Source organism: Oenanthe melanoleuca, chromosome 2, assembly GCF_029582105.1.
Source record: "Oenanthe melanoleuca isolate GR-GAL-2019-014 chromosome 2, OMel1.0, whole genome shotgun sequence".
Taxonomy (NCBI): Eukaryota; Metazoa; Chordata; class Aves; order Passeriformes; family Muscicapidae; genus Oenanthe; species Oenanthe melanoleuca.
In genome coordinates, this window is record NC_079335.1 from 82,444,726 (window position 1) to 82,459,198 (window position 14,473).

The window sequence follows — 14,473 nt, forward strand, 5'->3', positions numbered from 1 at the left end:
CAAGGAGAAAGCAGGAGAGATTCTCTGGTACAACACTAACCCAGAGTCTGGCACAAAAAACCCACCAGAGGGGAACTGGACACACATCCCCTCTTCCCACACTGTTCACAGTCTGCTTCCAATGCTCAGATTGCTGCTGAAGGAAAGCACCCCCTTCCCCAAAGAGTCTGCAGGTGGATTGTAGCTCAGCTGTGACTGCTCTCTGCAGTGGTTTCAGCAATAAGAGAGGATCCAGAGGGTCACCAAAGCTGCTCCTTGGAAGGCCCTAAGCCAGGCATGAAGCTGCAGCCTTGGCACTTGGGGAGCCCTGTCCTCTACATATCATGTATGCCACAGCAGCAGCAAACTCTGCCTGGGGGAAAGCCACCAGCTTGCCTGCTCATGAGGGAACGATTTTAGGACCAATAAATGAAAATAAGAATTGATTCTTCATCACTGAGCTGTGTTTGGTCTCATCTTCCTTTGTTCCTCTCCTTCCTGCTTCATCTTTTTATAACCAAACCCTGTCAATTTACCCTGCACAGAATCCACCTTCTATACAAGCATATTATCCAGTGAGACTTTAAATTTATGAAGGCATCACATTATCGTAGAATGTTTTTTTTCCTAAAATCCCCAATGACCTGAACCAAAGTTATTTTAAAAAAGAATAAAATAATAAAAAACCCCAGTTCTGTTTCTCATACAATATACATTAAAAAAGGCAGAACAGTCTCCAGGTACTTATTCCTGGAGGAAAAGCTCCAGGTCAGCAGACCAAGTGCTATTAAAAACAAAACCCCCCAAAAATAGGAAAGCAAAGCAGTCAGTAGTTCTAATACAATATACCTCACAGAACTCACAGAACTGAATAATCTGAGTAGTACTCATAAGTAGAGCCACAGGACACCACTGTACCAAGATTTCCCTCTAGGCTACTAAAGGACAAAAACTCTCTCCTTCCTTTCTCAGCCCCCAGCAGAAATGACACTCTGGCAGCAGTTAATCTTAAAGAAAGGGCATGAGATTCAGGAAGTGGCATGATGCTCAACTTTACAGAAAAGAAGTGTGAAGTAAAACCACACAAGGGAGGTTGCAGAAGAATCCTCCCAGAGGGATGCTCCAGCCCAACTGCAACACCTAAAGCTAGGGGGTTTTAGTGTCACAGGCATCTCTATCTTCTCCTTAGCCAAGGCAGCATGAGAGCATTTGAACTATTTAACCTTAAGGGTTCAGAGTAAGGGTGCCTCTCCTTTGAGATCACAGCAGGGCAAAGTACTCCCAGTCTGCATTTTAAATGTCAATAAAGTGTTCTTGAGAACACGTGTCATTTTTTGTGACCATCAGTACTACCAGCTGGGTGGAAATATCACATTTGAAAATAAGAACATTGAGTAAAAAAGTAATAGAATTAATCCTGAGAGATTTGAGAAGAAAGTATAAAATTTAATAATTTTATCTTATTTTTACCAGGTGCATTCAGAACCAAACGTCTCCAAATGACAATTCTCTTTATGGTTTTAATCAGACACAAGTGGACTGGAAACTAGAAGAGTCAAAAAACACAACATGCAAGAAAAACAATAAACCAGCTATTAAGAGGTTTTATTGTTTGTTTTCTTTGAACAGCCACTCAAATAAACCTACACCACACCTACAGTGGAATGCCTCAACCCAACACTCAGTCAACACCTGACTTTCAAGCTGCTTCCTCTCTGTATGATGCTAGACCTCTAAAAGCCAAGTACATCTAACATTGTTCAGCTTTATCATAAGTGGATGCTTTTGCTGAAATCTTTGACCAGTGTCTAAGTGCTTAGAACTTCAATACTTCAAAATTTTTACTGAGCAAGTACACACTGGTATTTTGAGAGGTTTATAATCAGCCAGATTTGCAAGAACTTTTACTCAGGTGTCGAGAGAAATATTGCTGGTACCACAGTATGACCTGTAGCTCAACATCTGCCTTCTTTCCTGTCCTAGCAAACCTCAGATCCCTATCCCCACACACTGGAGCTTGCTAACTCAACAGATGCCAGGGCTTGTTTGGGTCAGCTTCTTATCCAACCTGTTTTTCTTACAATGGAAACAACATTTGCTGTCCTTTTCATTCTCAGAAACCAGCAAACCATTTCTGACCACAGCAGACACCTGGCAAGGAAAAACTGCGGCCCAGAAAAACGACTTGTGAACAGTAAACACAAGGTCATTTACACAGAAATTGTCAGATTGTTTTGACTACGGACATGACTGACCACCTGGGCAATGCACCATTTGAAAAACAAAGCAAAGAAACTACTTTTGGTACTATCACCAAAATAAAGGTTTTGAAGACATGGGGAGGGAGAGGAGTGGGCTGAAAAAGAGGGGGTGGCACATGAGCCAGGGGACATGTGCTTAGCTGTCTTCCAAGAAAGATATAATTAGATTGTGCAGCATAATATGAACCTATGGAAACAGTTTCCATCCCCACAAAATAGTCCAGGACTCCATAACCATGGACTTCACAAGTTTCCTTAATGGTTTCTGAAGTTTAACATAGTTTAAGTTGCTGAAATACATCTCCTACAAAGCCATAATTTTCAGATATGCACAGCTTAGCTGTGCAATTTCTGCATTAGTTTTTTAAGTATGTATTTTTTTAGTCTGGTATTACAGCCTTAAAAATAAAGCACAAGGGCTCGGTGCCACGCATTACTGTGTGAACACTAACACAGAACACAGCACTTCCTCCTGGTGTGAACACTTTGTCATCATAATGGGAAACCTAAGGCACAGGTTTCCTCAAGCTGCTTGAAACTGGATAGGCAGAGACACAGTACCTCTTATATTAATTACCTCAGAGTAAGCAGGCTGTGCCCACTGTGCCCCGCAGGGAGATGCTGTCCTGCTCACAAGCAGTATGTGCATGGCCCCATTCCACCCCAGGCAGCTGAAAGGCCTTTCTAAAGCCTTTTGGTCATGGCTCACCTTTAAGGGACATATCCCATCATGAAGAGAAGGCTCAAGCAATTTTGCAGTCACAAAACAAGCTTAGAATTTCAAATACACAAAAAGACACATATTAACTCCATTTCAATGCCAGTAAACTAACTTGAGAAAGATTTTAAATTTAGTGTTCTGCACTAAATTGTTCCTTAGTCTATGCCATAAGCAAAAGAGACCCTCCAAGCTCTCCACTGGGCACATCAAGAGAATCCCAAGATAATGCCCCCTGAGACACTGCAGAACTGAAAACTTTCAGCTGCCCTTCAACTTCACACTTTAGTCAGGAGAAATTAGCTCTTCTATTCCCAAACTTGCTCTCCTCACAGATCTGTTTCTTTTCCCCAATGGCAAAGGGAAGAAAGAAATTTGCTAAGTAAATAATAATTGCTAATGTGCTAACAATTAAAATATGATTTGCTAATCATATGACAATCTTCTGAATACTCAACATGATTAAATCAACTTTAGTAGCATACATGTACCACCCACCTCTTCATCACTACTTTTTATTTTCAGTAGGAGTTCCCATTATTCTGAGACATTTAGATCTTCCTCAGCCTTCACCATCCAGATTAGTCAACTAACTTGTTTCTCAGCTGATGTGATCTGCTTAGTTTTTCCCAACTCCATAATGTAATCTAACATCAAAGAGTTGGGAGATACAAAATCCTGCTTGAAGCTTTCCTGCTCACTATTCATAATACTATGCTAATAATTTTCCACAGAGCAGCATCAGGATATTTCAATATCTCTGTGCTGCAACTAAGTAGCTTTTCTACATGCATTCTGACATGATTAGAAGACTCTGCCACAAAAGTGACTTTAATTTTCAATCCACTCTTTGCTGTAACACCTTGCAGCTGCTTGCCTCCCTCTGGCCTTATGAAAAGACCATGAGCAACCACGCCCATCCCTAGGACTGAGATTGCACACACTGACAAGTGGCATTTGAGTACCATTCCTCAGTATTCAGCCAACAACCATTTATTCTGAGGGAGGTGCATGCTGCTGGGACTGACTTCACAACCAAACTAGAAAAGTTAAACTAGCTATCAAATTTGTATTTTGAACTGGTCTAAGTAAGCACTGTAAATAGAAGCCACGCATAAAAAACCCTGCAACATTGTAGTTAAATATTAACATTCACTATCAAGTTAATGCTTTGTAGACTAGTATTTTTCAGGCTGACAAAACAGGTATGCACAAAATATGTTGCAGGCTTGACAGGGCTGACATGGCAACACCTAGTTTACTATCTTGTTGGGCTTTTTTAAATCCAGGGGAAAAAAAAAACCTCAAGTACGGCATGAAACTCTGAAATTGAGAAGGGTGAAACAGTAGATAAGAGGAGAAAGTCATTCCTCATAAGAAATACTTGCCACCTTAGATAAAAGGACCAGACACCTTAACTCTGACATGCAATTATTGGTGCCATGACCTTGCCCTCTCATCATTTGCAAACTATGACTATTGCAACTCAGGCAAGAAGAAAAGGAGAGGAAAAAACCCCCAGGTCTGGTATTAATTCAGACCTAAATAAATATTAAGGGTAGGGAAGAAGGGAGAAAAATATTCCACTTGGTTTACAAATCAGAAGGTGAAACTGGTCTGTCAAGCTTATATTGTTCAAGCAGACAGCATTTTACACAGCCCTGAAAGACACAGTGGGGAAAAGGTCTTACAGTTTAATTTACAGTCCCTATCCTTAATAATATTTCTAGGGTGCACATTGCAACACTGTCTGCATGATCATGGACTTTGGCCTGAAGGCCAGGAGGAAAGCAGGCAGCTCCAGAGTTCTGCAGAGTAGCAGGGAGATAGTACTTGGGCCAAAATGAATTCCTCCACCACTGTCTGGAGGCAAAGAACCTTTTTTAGGGAACCAGACCACCCTGCTCTGAAAACAATGCACAAGGGTAACTATAAATCACTTGCTGCTGGAGAAAGTGAACATACTGCTTCCCTGCATTCCACAAGCAGCATTCCTGATTCTCATAGCTTTGCTCCTGGGGGATCTAGATAGGCATCCCAGAAATGAGGATCAGGATATATCCACTTACCTAATCTTTTGTTCTTGTTTTTCAGCATAACAACTGGCAATTTGGGCTCTCCCAGATTATAAACAAAAATAAAAGATGCTAACAAAACCTTGTATCACACACTGAACTTTCCTAGCCAGTCCAACATGCTCACAGCACATTTACCCTCTCCTCATCAGCTCAGAGAACAGGCAGGAGGTTCCACCCCAAGCATGCCAGTCACACCAAGCACAGCACTAATCCTTCTTTGTGGCAATAGCTACAAACCTATTGCATGTTCCCAGCAGGTATGACACGGCATGGATCAGCAGGAGCAACTCAACACACGCATTAATCCCTGCTGCCTGCCAGTTTTTACAGGCTGGTGTAGGGGCAGGCTCCCCAGCTCCAAGACTGGGTGTGGATCAGTGCAGCTCCAGTAGTGCTGAGCAGTTATCAGACAGTGAAATGGGGTTTGCCTGGAAACCTCTGCAACACACCCTGATGACAGGGATTGAAAGGGTGTTGAAACTCTTTTCTCCATCCTTCAGGTTCCTTCCTTCCTCTTTGACTTCAAAAGGGAATTCAGAATGCACACAAAGCCATCTGCTGTCAAAAGTCAGCTGGTAAAAATTATAAAAATAACTTACATTATGAGAGCTAAGCACACATTTGAGTTAAGGTGACCAAAACCTGAGAGAAGCTGTTCTGATGGAATTCTGTGCAAGAACTGAACAACCAGCACTGCTGCAAAGCTGCAGCATATTCCTACAACAGGCTACTCTGATCTTCTACACATTGTCTGCAGCAAACCCCAGTCCTTTGTTCTGTAGCAAGATCTCAGCCTAATTAATTCCACAGTTACTTGCGGGTAAGCCAGCGCCAGCCTGGCTGCCCTGAAGAGCGGGAAGAGGAAGGAATATGAAAGGGAGGGAGAGAGGGAGGGAATGAGAGTAAGGGTGCCAGGTGGGCAGGAACAAATAGACTGACAAACAAAACAAAAGATGGGGTACACAAAAGCACTGTATCTCTTTCAGCATTTTCTAAATTTAGCAGCTCTCTAGAACTGATTTGATGAGACTTAAGACTTTTCACCATCAGTACGGCCAAAGTTTTGAAGTTCAAGAAAATCATAAATCTTGTGCTATTCCAGGTGTTGTTTCATTAAAAAATGAACTCCTGAAATTTGGCTGTCCTGCAAGCCTCATCTCAATGTCTCCATCAGAAGGGGCTCCAAATTACATGCCTTCTTGTGTGCCAGTTCCTTTCTTTGACAAATGCTTTAAAAAAACATGAGGTCACCTTTTATTACTGCAGTCTTGTAGCCAGAGTAAGAAGAGGTAAAACTGTTAGTGCACTTCAGAAATTTGGGGTTAGACTGCCTGCACAGCTGGTAAACATTCACCACAGCCAGCAATTCCTGTCACAACATGGGCAGGGTCTGTATATTTAAATTATGTGACAGAGATACAGGATGTATTAGGGAGTGGAAACAAAAACAAACAGAACCCCAAGCATTTCAAACATCACGTCCATCCAGGAGGTATTAAAAAAAAAAAAAAAAAAAAAAAAGGTGGTTGTTTGACATATGCACAAAAAATGACTTTTATGAAAGGCTCAATAGCAAGACTTGAAAAGCTGAGAATTCAATATGGAATTACCTTCCTGAAGGATCATTGCTAGTCGTGGCAACGCTACAAACTATTTATGGTAAATTGAAATCAGATTCCTGTAACTGAGACGCTTTATCTTAAGGGTGATAATAAACATGAACTGCATGTACATTTCCTGTAGTGAAAAAGAATCCATGCCAGACAAAATCCCAAAACTACCTGAGTTCTGATGTCAGTGTTGGTCTTAATTGGTCTTTGTTTTCTAGACCAACTGCTTTAAAAGGCTTTGGCCAGTACATAACACCTCCAAATAAGTAAAACCATTATCTAGGCTCACTAAACAAGAAGCCTTGTGATATCATACTTGGTTATTTCAAACATAAGATTACTTGCAGTCTGCAGACAGAGGACAACTCTTCACACAGGAAGTTGCAGGTGCTGTTCCCAAAACAGCCATCCCCTTCCTCGATGCCACTCATCCAGAAACTCAGCCTGTTCTTCCAGAATGTTGCTCACCTGTGCCCTGATAACCGGGAGGCTCCGTCACCACTCTCAGTGTGTGCAAGCAGGCGTCAGGGCAGCTGCAGCAGGACAAGCCAACAGCTCCCCTTTGCCTCCTCTTTAACAAAAAGATTTTTCAAGTCTGTGAAGGCTCAGAGCAGCAACCACTGACTCTTTATCAGCTAGCTTGCAGAGGGAAGAAGGAAAAAAATATAGTTTGGGATCTCTCGCATAGTTGAGGAAGCCATGAAATAAAATAGTATTAGATGTTTGCTCTGGTCTGGCAGTATTTCTGGATACCTCTGGCCACAGGGACTTGTTGACCCTTCAACACCCATTAGAAGCTGAGAGTCATTCCAAAGCCTTGGCTGAAAGAAATTTAGAACAGACCTTCTGCCCATTGCAAGTCTCTGCTTTGCAGGTCCCTACACCCCCTTCAATCTGTTCAGTGGAAACAAAGTGATGTAGTAGCTTCAATATTGCCACTTCTGACCCAACTACTGCAGTGGGTATAATAACTCAAGGTTTTCATTGATTTGGGACCAGGTAGAAGCCAGTCGGCCAGGAACTAACACTGACAAGACAAATCCTGTCAGCTGCTGGGGGAAAAAAAAAAGAAGCATCAGCATTTCTAAAGTCTCTTTGCAGAGACTAGCCAACTGGAGAATATGCAGAAACAAATGAGATTACAGGCACAAATGGGAGGAGATAAGGGTGACACAGTTCTTTTTTTGGGAAGGACCTTGTCAGAATGATGCCTTCAAAGTAATTAATAACTATATTCTGAAAGTCCATTTAAAATGTACACCTATCCTCTACTCCAATAAATATTATTCTTCAATCTGTGCCAAATTAATCATTACTATTATCACAAAGAAATTTGTTTGTTTTATCATTTCTGGCTACTTGCAGATACCAGCAATATTCCCACAGGACAACACCGCAGACTAAAGCACATGTTACTGCACAGAACAATTTAACTTCAATTAACCCAGGAGAACATCCAGGAAAATAAGAAAAAAATTCTTTTTAAGAGGAAGTTTTCTATCAGGCTAACAAGCTGATTCAGATGAAGTTGTGCCCAGACAAGTGCCAGAACCGCAACAAAAGAAGGAGAAGGAAGACCGGTTAAGCAAAGACATCTGCCCTTGCAGGAGCAAAGAGCACCAGCCACAGACCAAATCAATCTAAGTTCAGACATCCTTGCCCCCAGACCATTTGGCTCTTCTGACTTCAGCTCTGCTTGTTTTGGCAGGGACAAATTGCTAGAGGCTCAGCCAAATTGGCATGAGAATGTTTGAACCAGTGGCAAATAGGTAAAACGATTGCCATGTTCCTTTGGAAAGAAGATGACTCAACCCAAATCAAGTGGGAAGTTGAGAGCCAAGCGAACAGCATTGCAGGAAAACAAGGCATCTGGAGCATAAAAACAGTCACAACAGGAATTCCCTTGTGACTAGACATGAAATATTATTACATAATTGCTCCAAGTGATTAAAATGCAGCCTTCAACTAACCACTTCCCTCTTATGCCAACCCCAAGAGGTGGAATGATCTGGAACGTTGCAAGTGCACACAGAAGGATGATGCGCTATCAACCTCTGCAATTTAATCAAGCCCATTCCTTGTCCATCACCAGCTCTTGGTCTCCATTATACAAATTAGCATGCAGAACAGCAAACAACCCCACCACTTAATGCAATCAAACACAGAGGATGGGTCATCCTAGTAACAGAGTTAAAAAACCAACAACCATCAATCCTGTAACTAAGAGCTTCCATTAAAACGTTGTCCCAAGATAACAGCTGGCTTTGCAGGTGGTCTGAAGATGCAGGCGCTGAAGAAGTTAATGAGAGAGTTAGGAAAGTCCCTGCTGAGCACACACTCCAGCCTCCTGCTAAGCTTCATGGCTACATATGTTTAGTTGTCACTATGTTGCTCATTGTGTTAATGCTAACAATTTACCTGAAGCATCACTTTGCAAACGGGTGAAAGGAGATCTCAGGTTTCCCCACAGAAAAAAAAATTAAGAGTGTTTCTCAGCATCCTTCCTTTGGATGCTAGTGAGATGATACATGGAACATTAAAAAGACCTTTTTTTTAAACTAGCCTTTTGCCTAAGGGCTGGTTTAGAATGTATCTCTCAAGAAATACATGTGCACTCTGTTTATAACAGTATGGTGATGTTGATGTTGTGATAAAGAATAGATGAAAGTCTTCAAAGAATCATTTAGCAGTGAAAAAGTCTTGCAAGTGAAATGTGCTAAGGGAAGATATTTATGTACAAACCAAGCTAAAGACCAAGATTTATGTGCCAAGTCAGGACATTAGCTCAGAAGGGTGATTTAACACGGCCACTAGAATCCCTGTGGTTAAATTATGCATCTGACCTCTTCACTACATGTATTTCAGCAGTGGTAAATAATAAGCACTATGTCCTTTATTACCATTTCCAGTTCCAATGACTGGCAGCACTATAAAAAGCACCGTTCCCAGTGACTCAGTCAAGCAGGTCAGGATAATGACAGCGTCTAACACAGCAGTGCCAGTCTTCAAGAAAGGTGCAAGGCCACCCCTGGCTCCAGCAAACACTCAGAAAAGTGGGGCTCAACAAAGCACCAAGCAGGGCTGGAAACAGCAAGACCTCCACTCCATCAATCCCAAGCATGACAGGCTGGGAGAAAATGGGCATCAGGGAAGGGATGGCTGAGAAAGTCTGGACAGGGATACAGCATCTGATGAAGGGAGCACCATTAGAAGAGAGGCTATGGAGACAGTGGAACTTAACACAGTTTAAGGACAGCTACCCTGTCCCTAAGGAATGGGGCAGTGATGTTTCGTATGCACGCACATCAAATATGGTTTGTGCTAAATAACCAGAAATATTTCATAGTTTCTCAATACAAAGCAATGCTGGAACATCCAGCAGCTATTAGCTCAGACCACTGAAAGTAAGTATGAGAGGATTTACTTGCCAAACAAAAGTACATTTTTTATTAATATACTTTTGGCTCTCTTTATGATATTTCAATATAACCCCTGGCTACTACACAGATGAGCATATATTAGACTAAGATTTAATAAAACTCTCTTTAGAAAGATGAGAACATTGCATAATACATTACAGAAATAAATGTATTTTTGAGGGGAGTTAAGGGTGATCTGAACATCCAGTCTCTTTAATTCATCTAGAGCAGCTCTTTCTCACAAAGGACAGTGAGGTGCATGCAAGAGGAGTCAGTGGTTACCAGAACTGCTCCCACAGTATCAGAGCTCCTGGGGACTGATAGGAAATGAAGTCCAAATCAAGCTATGATGATCTTCTGTCTGGGTTTTTCCTCTCTTTCTTCATTAGAATAAAAACAGCCAGCACACCCACCCAGAAAACCCCCAAAACAAAACCAAAGTACAAACTAAGGAGGAATCCTGACCCTGAGAAAACAATCTAATTATAATTACGTGGGATTACAAATCAAAGCAAAAAAGCTGCCAGGTTTTGGGAAGTGAGCATACAATAAAAATAAAAACTCCATACTGGAAAAACCCATAGTCTCAAAAGATGATTATTATTCTTTCTAATACAAAACAAGACAGCAGGGGCCACAGATGTTTGTTTATCCCTTAAAATTGATCTGCCCTTTACCGCAAGTTCTTCCAAAGAACACTTTTTTTATTATCTCTAAAGAAGCATGCAAGACAGCAAACTAACTCTCCCTTGACCTTTTGTGGCCAACTTGACGATGACCTTCAAAAGATTCAAACATTTCCAAAATTTTTTTTTTAAAGTTTGGACTAAAAACATATTTCAAGATATTTTTTTCAAGCTAAAGCTTCAGTGCTAAACCCCCAAACACATGAATAGCTCAGTTTCTGGATATAAAAAGAAGAAAATGTGACCACCTTAAATATCTAATTTTCTTATACATTTCTTTATCACAAACCATTCAGATCCAGCATGTGCCTATGCTCCTCTCATGAAAGGAGTGTAGCTGGGTTACCTTTCTTTTTAATCCATTTTGGATTCAAGGTATTGAGGGATTTGCTTTTTGCCTGTTGCACACTTTTTCAAGGGACACAAAGAGAAACCAAAATGATTTTCAATGATTCAATATAAGTACGCGCTGGCTGACCAAAGCACAATTATGTTCATCTGATTGTTGCCTCGTTTCTTTATCCCAACTAGATAAACACAGTTAAGCCAAAACACTGCTCCCAGGCAGGAAGTAATTTTTGCTGATCTTACTTAGGAGGGGGTCTTGAGATTAAGGGAACTACTTCCCTGGTGTAAGCATTTCATTTTGCATTTCCAGGAACTCCAGCTGCCTGTTAATATCAATAGGGCCCATCTGCAGCCTGCGGGGCTTTTGCAGGGCCGATATTAGAAACAAGCAAAAGCTTTCAGGTGAAAAGGGAAGGTGATTTTTTTATATGCACTACTCAGCAAATATGAAGCAAGAGCAGAAAGCAGCATAGTCTCCTCACTAGAAATTTTCCACTTTAGCCATTACATGGGGAAACACAAAACACAGTAGCATGCACTTTCTGTTTCTGGAGTAAAACAGCTTGTGAGACATTTCTTTAATTGCTGTGCCAAAACAGTTTTCAAGAGAGTAAGTACAAAACCAGAGGAATTCAGGAGAACTTTTGTCTTATTTTACTCACAACAGTCAGCGTTTCTTCACTTTCCCTAAAAATCAACCTGGTTTTTGATGTGTACAGCTGCTTTAGTACACTTGCACAAAGACCAGCTGGAGCCCTCTCTGCAACCTTTTCCCCTTACTGACTGGGGCTCGTGCCTACAGCATCTTCCCCACAGACACCCAGGGACAGCAGGACAGTACCAGGAACCCAAAGGGACACAGAGGATCCCGTTCCAGGACATAACTTTGCAGCTTAGTGCTGCAACCAGTGTGCGGGTACAAGTCCACAAGCTGGATCCAGCGGGAGGGAATGCGGGATTGACTTTCTCCGGGTGGGAGGCTGACCCAGGGGCAATTGACTGACCCAGCTGCGGCACGGCAAGGACAGATCCGTATCGTGTCCAGCGGCTCCCCTAGCCTCGGAAAGAGAGGGTGCCGAGAGGGTCCGTGAGGGCCGGACAGGGAGGGGGGGCCGAGGGAAGTCGCCTTTCTCACCTTGCTCACGACGTTCTGGACGAGGCCGGCTCGGATGCGGTAGTGCCACTCGCGGCAGCCGCACTCGCTGGCGTTGTCCCCCGAGGGGGTGGGCAGCCCGGGCGGGGGGAAGATGCTCCCGTTGCCGCTGTGGTTGGCGTGGATAGGCGCCAAGGTCCCGCTCCAGTTGCCCTGCCCGTCCGCCTCCCGGCACCAAAAGTCGGGCTGGTCCAGGAGGAAGGAGTCCGAGAACTTGCTGAAGCCGATGACGAGCGCCGGGATCCAGGTGAGCAGCACCAGGGTGCGCTGGTAGCGGCCGCCCAGCCCCCCGAGGAAGGGTAGCACCGAGCCGTCATAGTCCAGGAGCAGCGGGCTGCAGGCGGCGGCGGGCGGCGGCACCGGCAGCGCCTGGATCTCGGCCCCGGCGGCGCTGGCGGGGGGCGGCCCCGGGGGGGCGGCGGCCCCGGGACCCACGGCCCCCGGCACCGAGCCGTTCTCCTCCGGCAGCGGCCGGCCCCCGCCGCCCGCCTCACGGCGCCGCTCTATCGCCATCCAGCCGCCCGGGGAGGCTCACATAGGGGGGGCCGGGGCAGCCCCGGCTCCCTCGCGAGTCCTGCCCTCCCCTCCGCTCCGCCCGGGCACACACACACCTTGCAGAGTAAGGTATTGCACACACGCTCTCAGCCGGACCCGGCAGGAGACGGATGGGGGAGGGAGAGAGGGAGGAGGGGAGGAAGGATAGGGGCGAAGAAAGGGGGAGGCACCGAGGGAGCCCCTCGCTCTCTCCGCTCCTCACCCGCGCCCTGCGGCCACGAACCGCTGCAGCTGCCGGCGGTGCCCCCCCGCTCCTCGCCTGTGCGTCAAGCTGCACTCATCCCAGCTCTCCCTTCCCCCTTCCGAGAGGCACCGCCGAAAAGAAAAGGAAGGATCCAGCCGGATCCGAGCATGCGATGGGCCAAAGGAGAGGAAGGGAGAAGGCGGGGAGGTTGGAAGAGAAAAGAGAAAAAAAAAAAGAAAAAAAGCCAGCCACCCCGCGAACCAAACCCTGCAACAACAAACCAAGCAAAACCGGTGCAGCAAGGCACCGAACACGCCTCCTCTCCCGGTTTTGGTGAGGAGGGGGAGGAGAGACAAGAGGGAAGGCAAAGGAAGGAGGAGAAGAAAATAACAGCTCCCGACACGGCTTCCCCGCTTCCCGCACAGCTAAGGGCTCCCCCCCGGCCGCGGCAGCAGCGGCGGCGGCAGCCCCCAGCACCTCCCCGCCGAGCCCTCGCAGCCCCGCGTCCCGCACATCTGGCTCTGCAGCAGGGGGCCCCGCCGGCCCCTCCGCGGCCCGGGCTGCGGACGCGGTCACCGCCGCCACCACCGCCGTGCGCCTCCCGCGGCAGCCCGCTGGCCGCGCCGTGCCGCCGGCCGCACCTCCAGAGGCGGGCGGGCAAACCCCCCGGCTCCCGGCAGCCCCCACCTGCCGGCCCGGCCCGGCGCCGCCGCCCCCCGCTCCGCCCCCGCGGTGCCGGGCGGCCGCACCTGCTCCCGCTCCCGCTCCCGCTCCCGCTCCCGCCGGCCCGGCCCGGCCCCGCCACCGACCCGCCGCCGCCGGGGGCGGGACGCGCCGCGGGGCGGGGAGGGCGCGGGGCTCGGCGGGGGCTCCGCTCCTCCCCGCGGCCGCGCTGCGCTCCGGCGGCCGGGCAGGTAGGGCGGCGGGCGGGAGGGCGAGCGCTGGGGAAGAGGAGGAGGCGCTCGGGCTCCGCAGCGCGCTAGCTCCGGATCAATTATTTACGCGGTATGTGCGCCTTTAATAACGCAGCGCGGCTGCGGCGGGCTGGGCCGGAGCGCACCGCATCGCCGAGCCGCAGGAGCACCCTGTGTGGCTGAAGAAAGGACGAGACTCGGAGGGAAGAACCGAAAGGTGAAGGGGGCATTTCCGAGACCTAGAGGGCGGCGAGGAGACGTGCCTGCCTCGCTTCAGTCAGCCTGTCACATTAGTACACACTTTGAAGAAAATTATATCCTGTTAGCACCTGACGTTAATTGTAAAACAGGCATTTCAAATTTGTGAAGGTTATTTTTGTGTTAAGCTAAATTTACTTCAGCGTGTAAGTGCCTCAGACTATTTTCATCGTGGAGCACAGCCTGTGCATTACTGAACTGTGCGGTTATTTTTTCCTTTGTAAGAAGGGAAGGAGAGAAAACAGATCAATATACGCTTGTACACGTGAACACAGCTAGTGAGCAGAAATGCTTGTGTGCATTAGAAGAG

The 14,473-nt window shown here is 46.0% G+C and overlaps 1 protein-coding gene across 3 annotated transcripts in view; it reads right to left on the reverse strand.

Moving 5' to 3' along the window:
• The window catches only part of SLC22A23 (solute carrier family 22 member 23), a 105,585-nt gene extending 92,820 nt beyond the window's left edge, over nucleotides 1–12,765 (reverse strand). For all 3 annotated transcript variants that reach the window (XM_056483421.1, XM_056483420.1, XM_056483422.1), the window contains exon 1: nucleotides 12,235–12,765. In XM_056483421.1, the coding sequence (XP_056339396.1) occupies nucleotides 12,235–12,765 (531 nt within the window). The remainder of the gene's footprint in view (nucleotides 1–12,234) is intronic.
• Nucleotides 12,766–14,473: the final 1,708 nt, after the last annotated feature.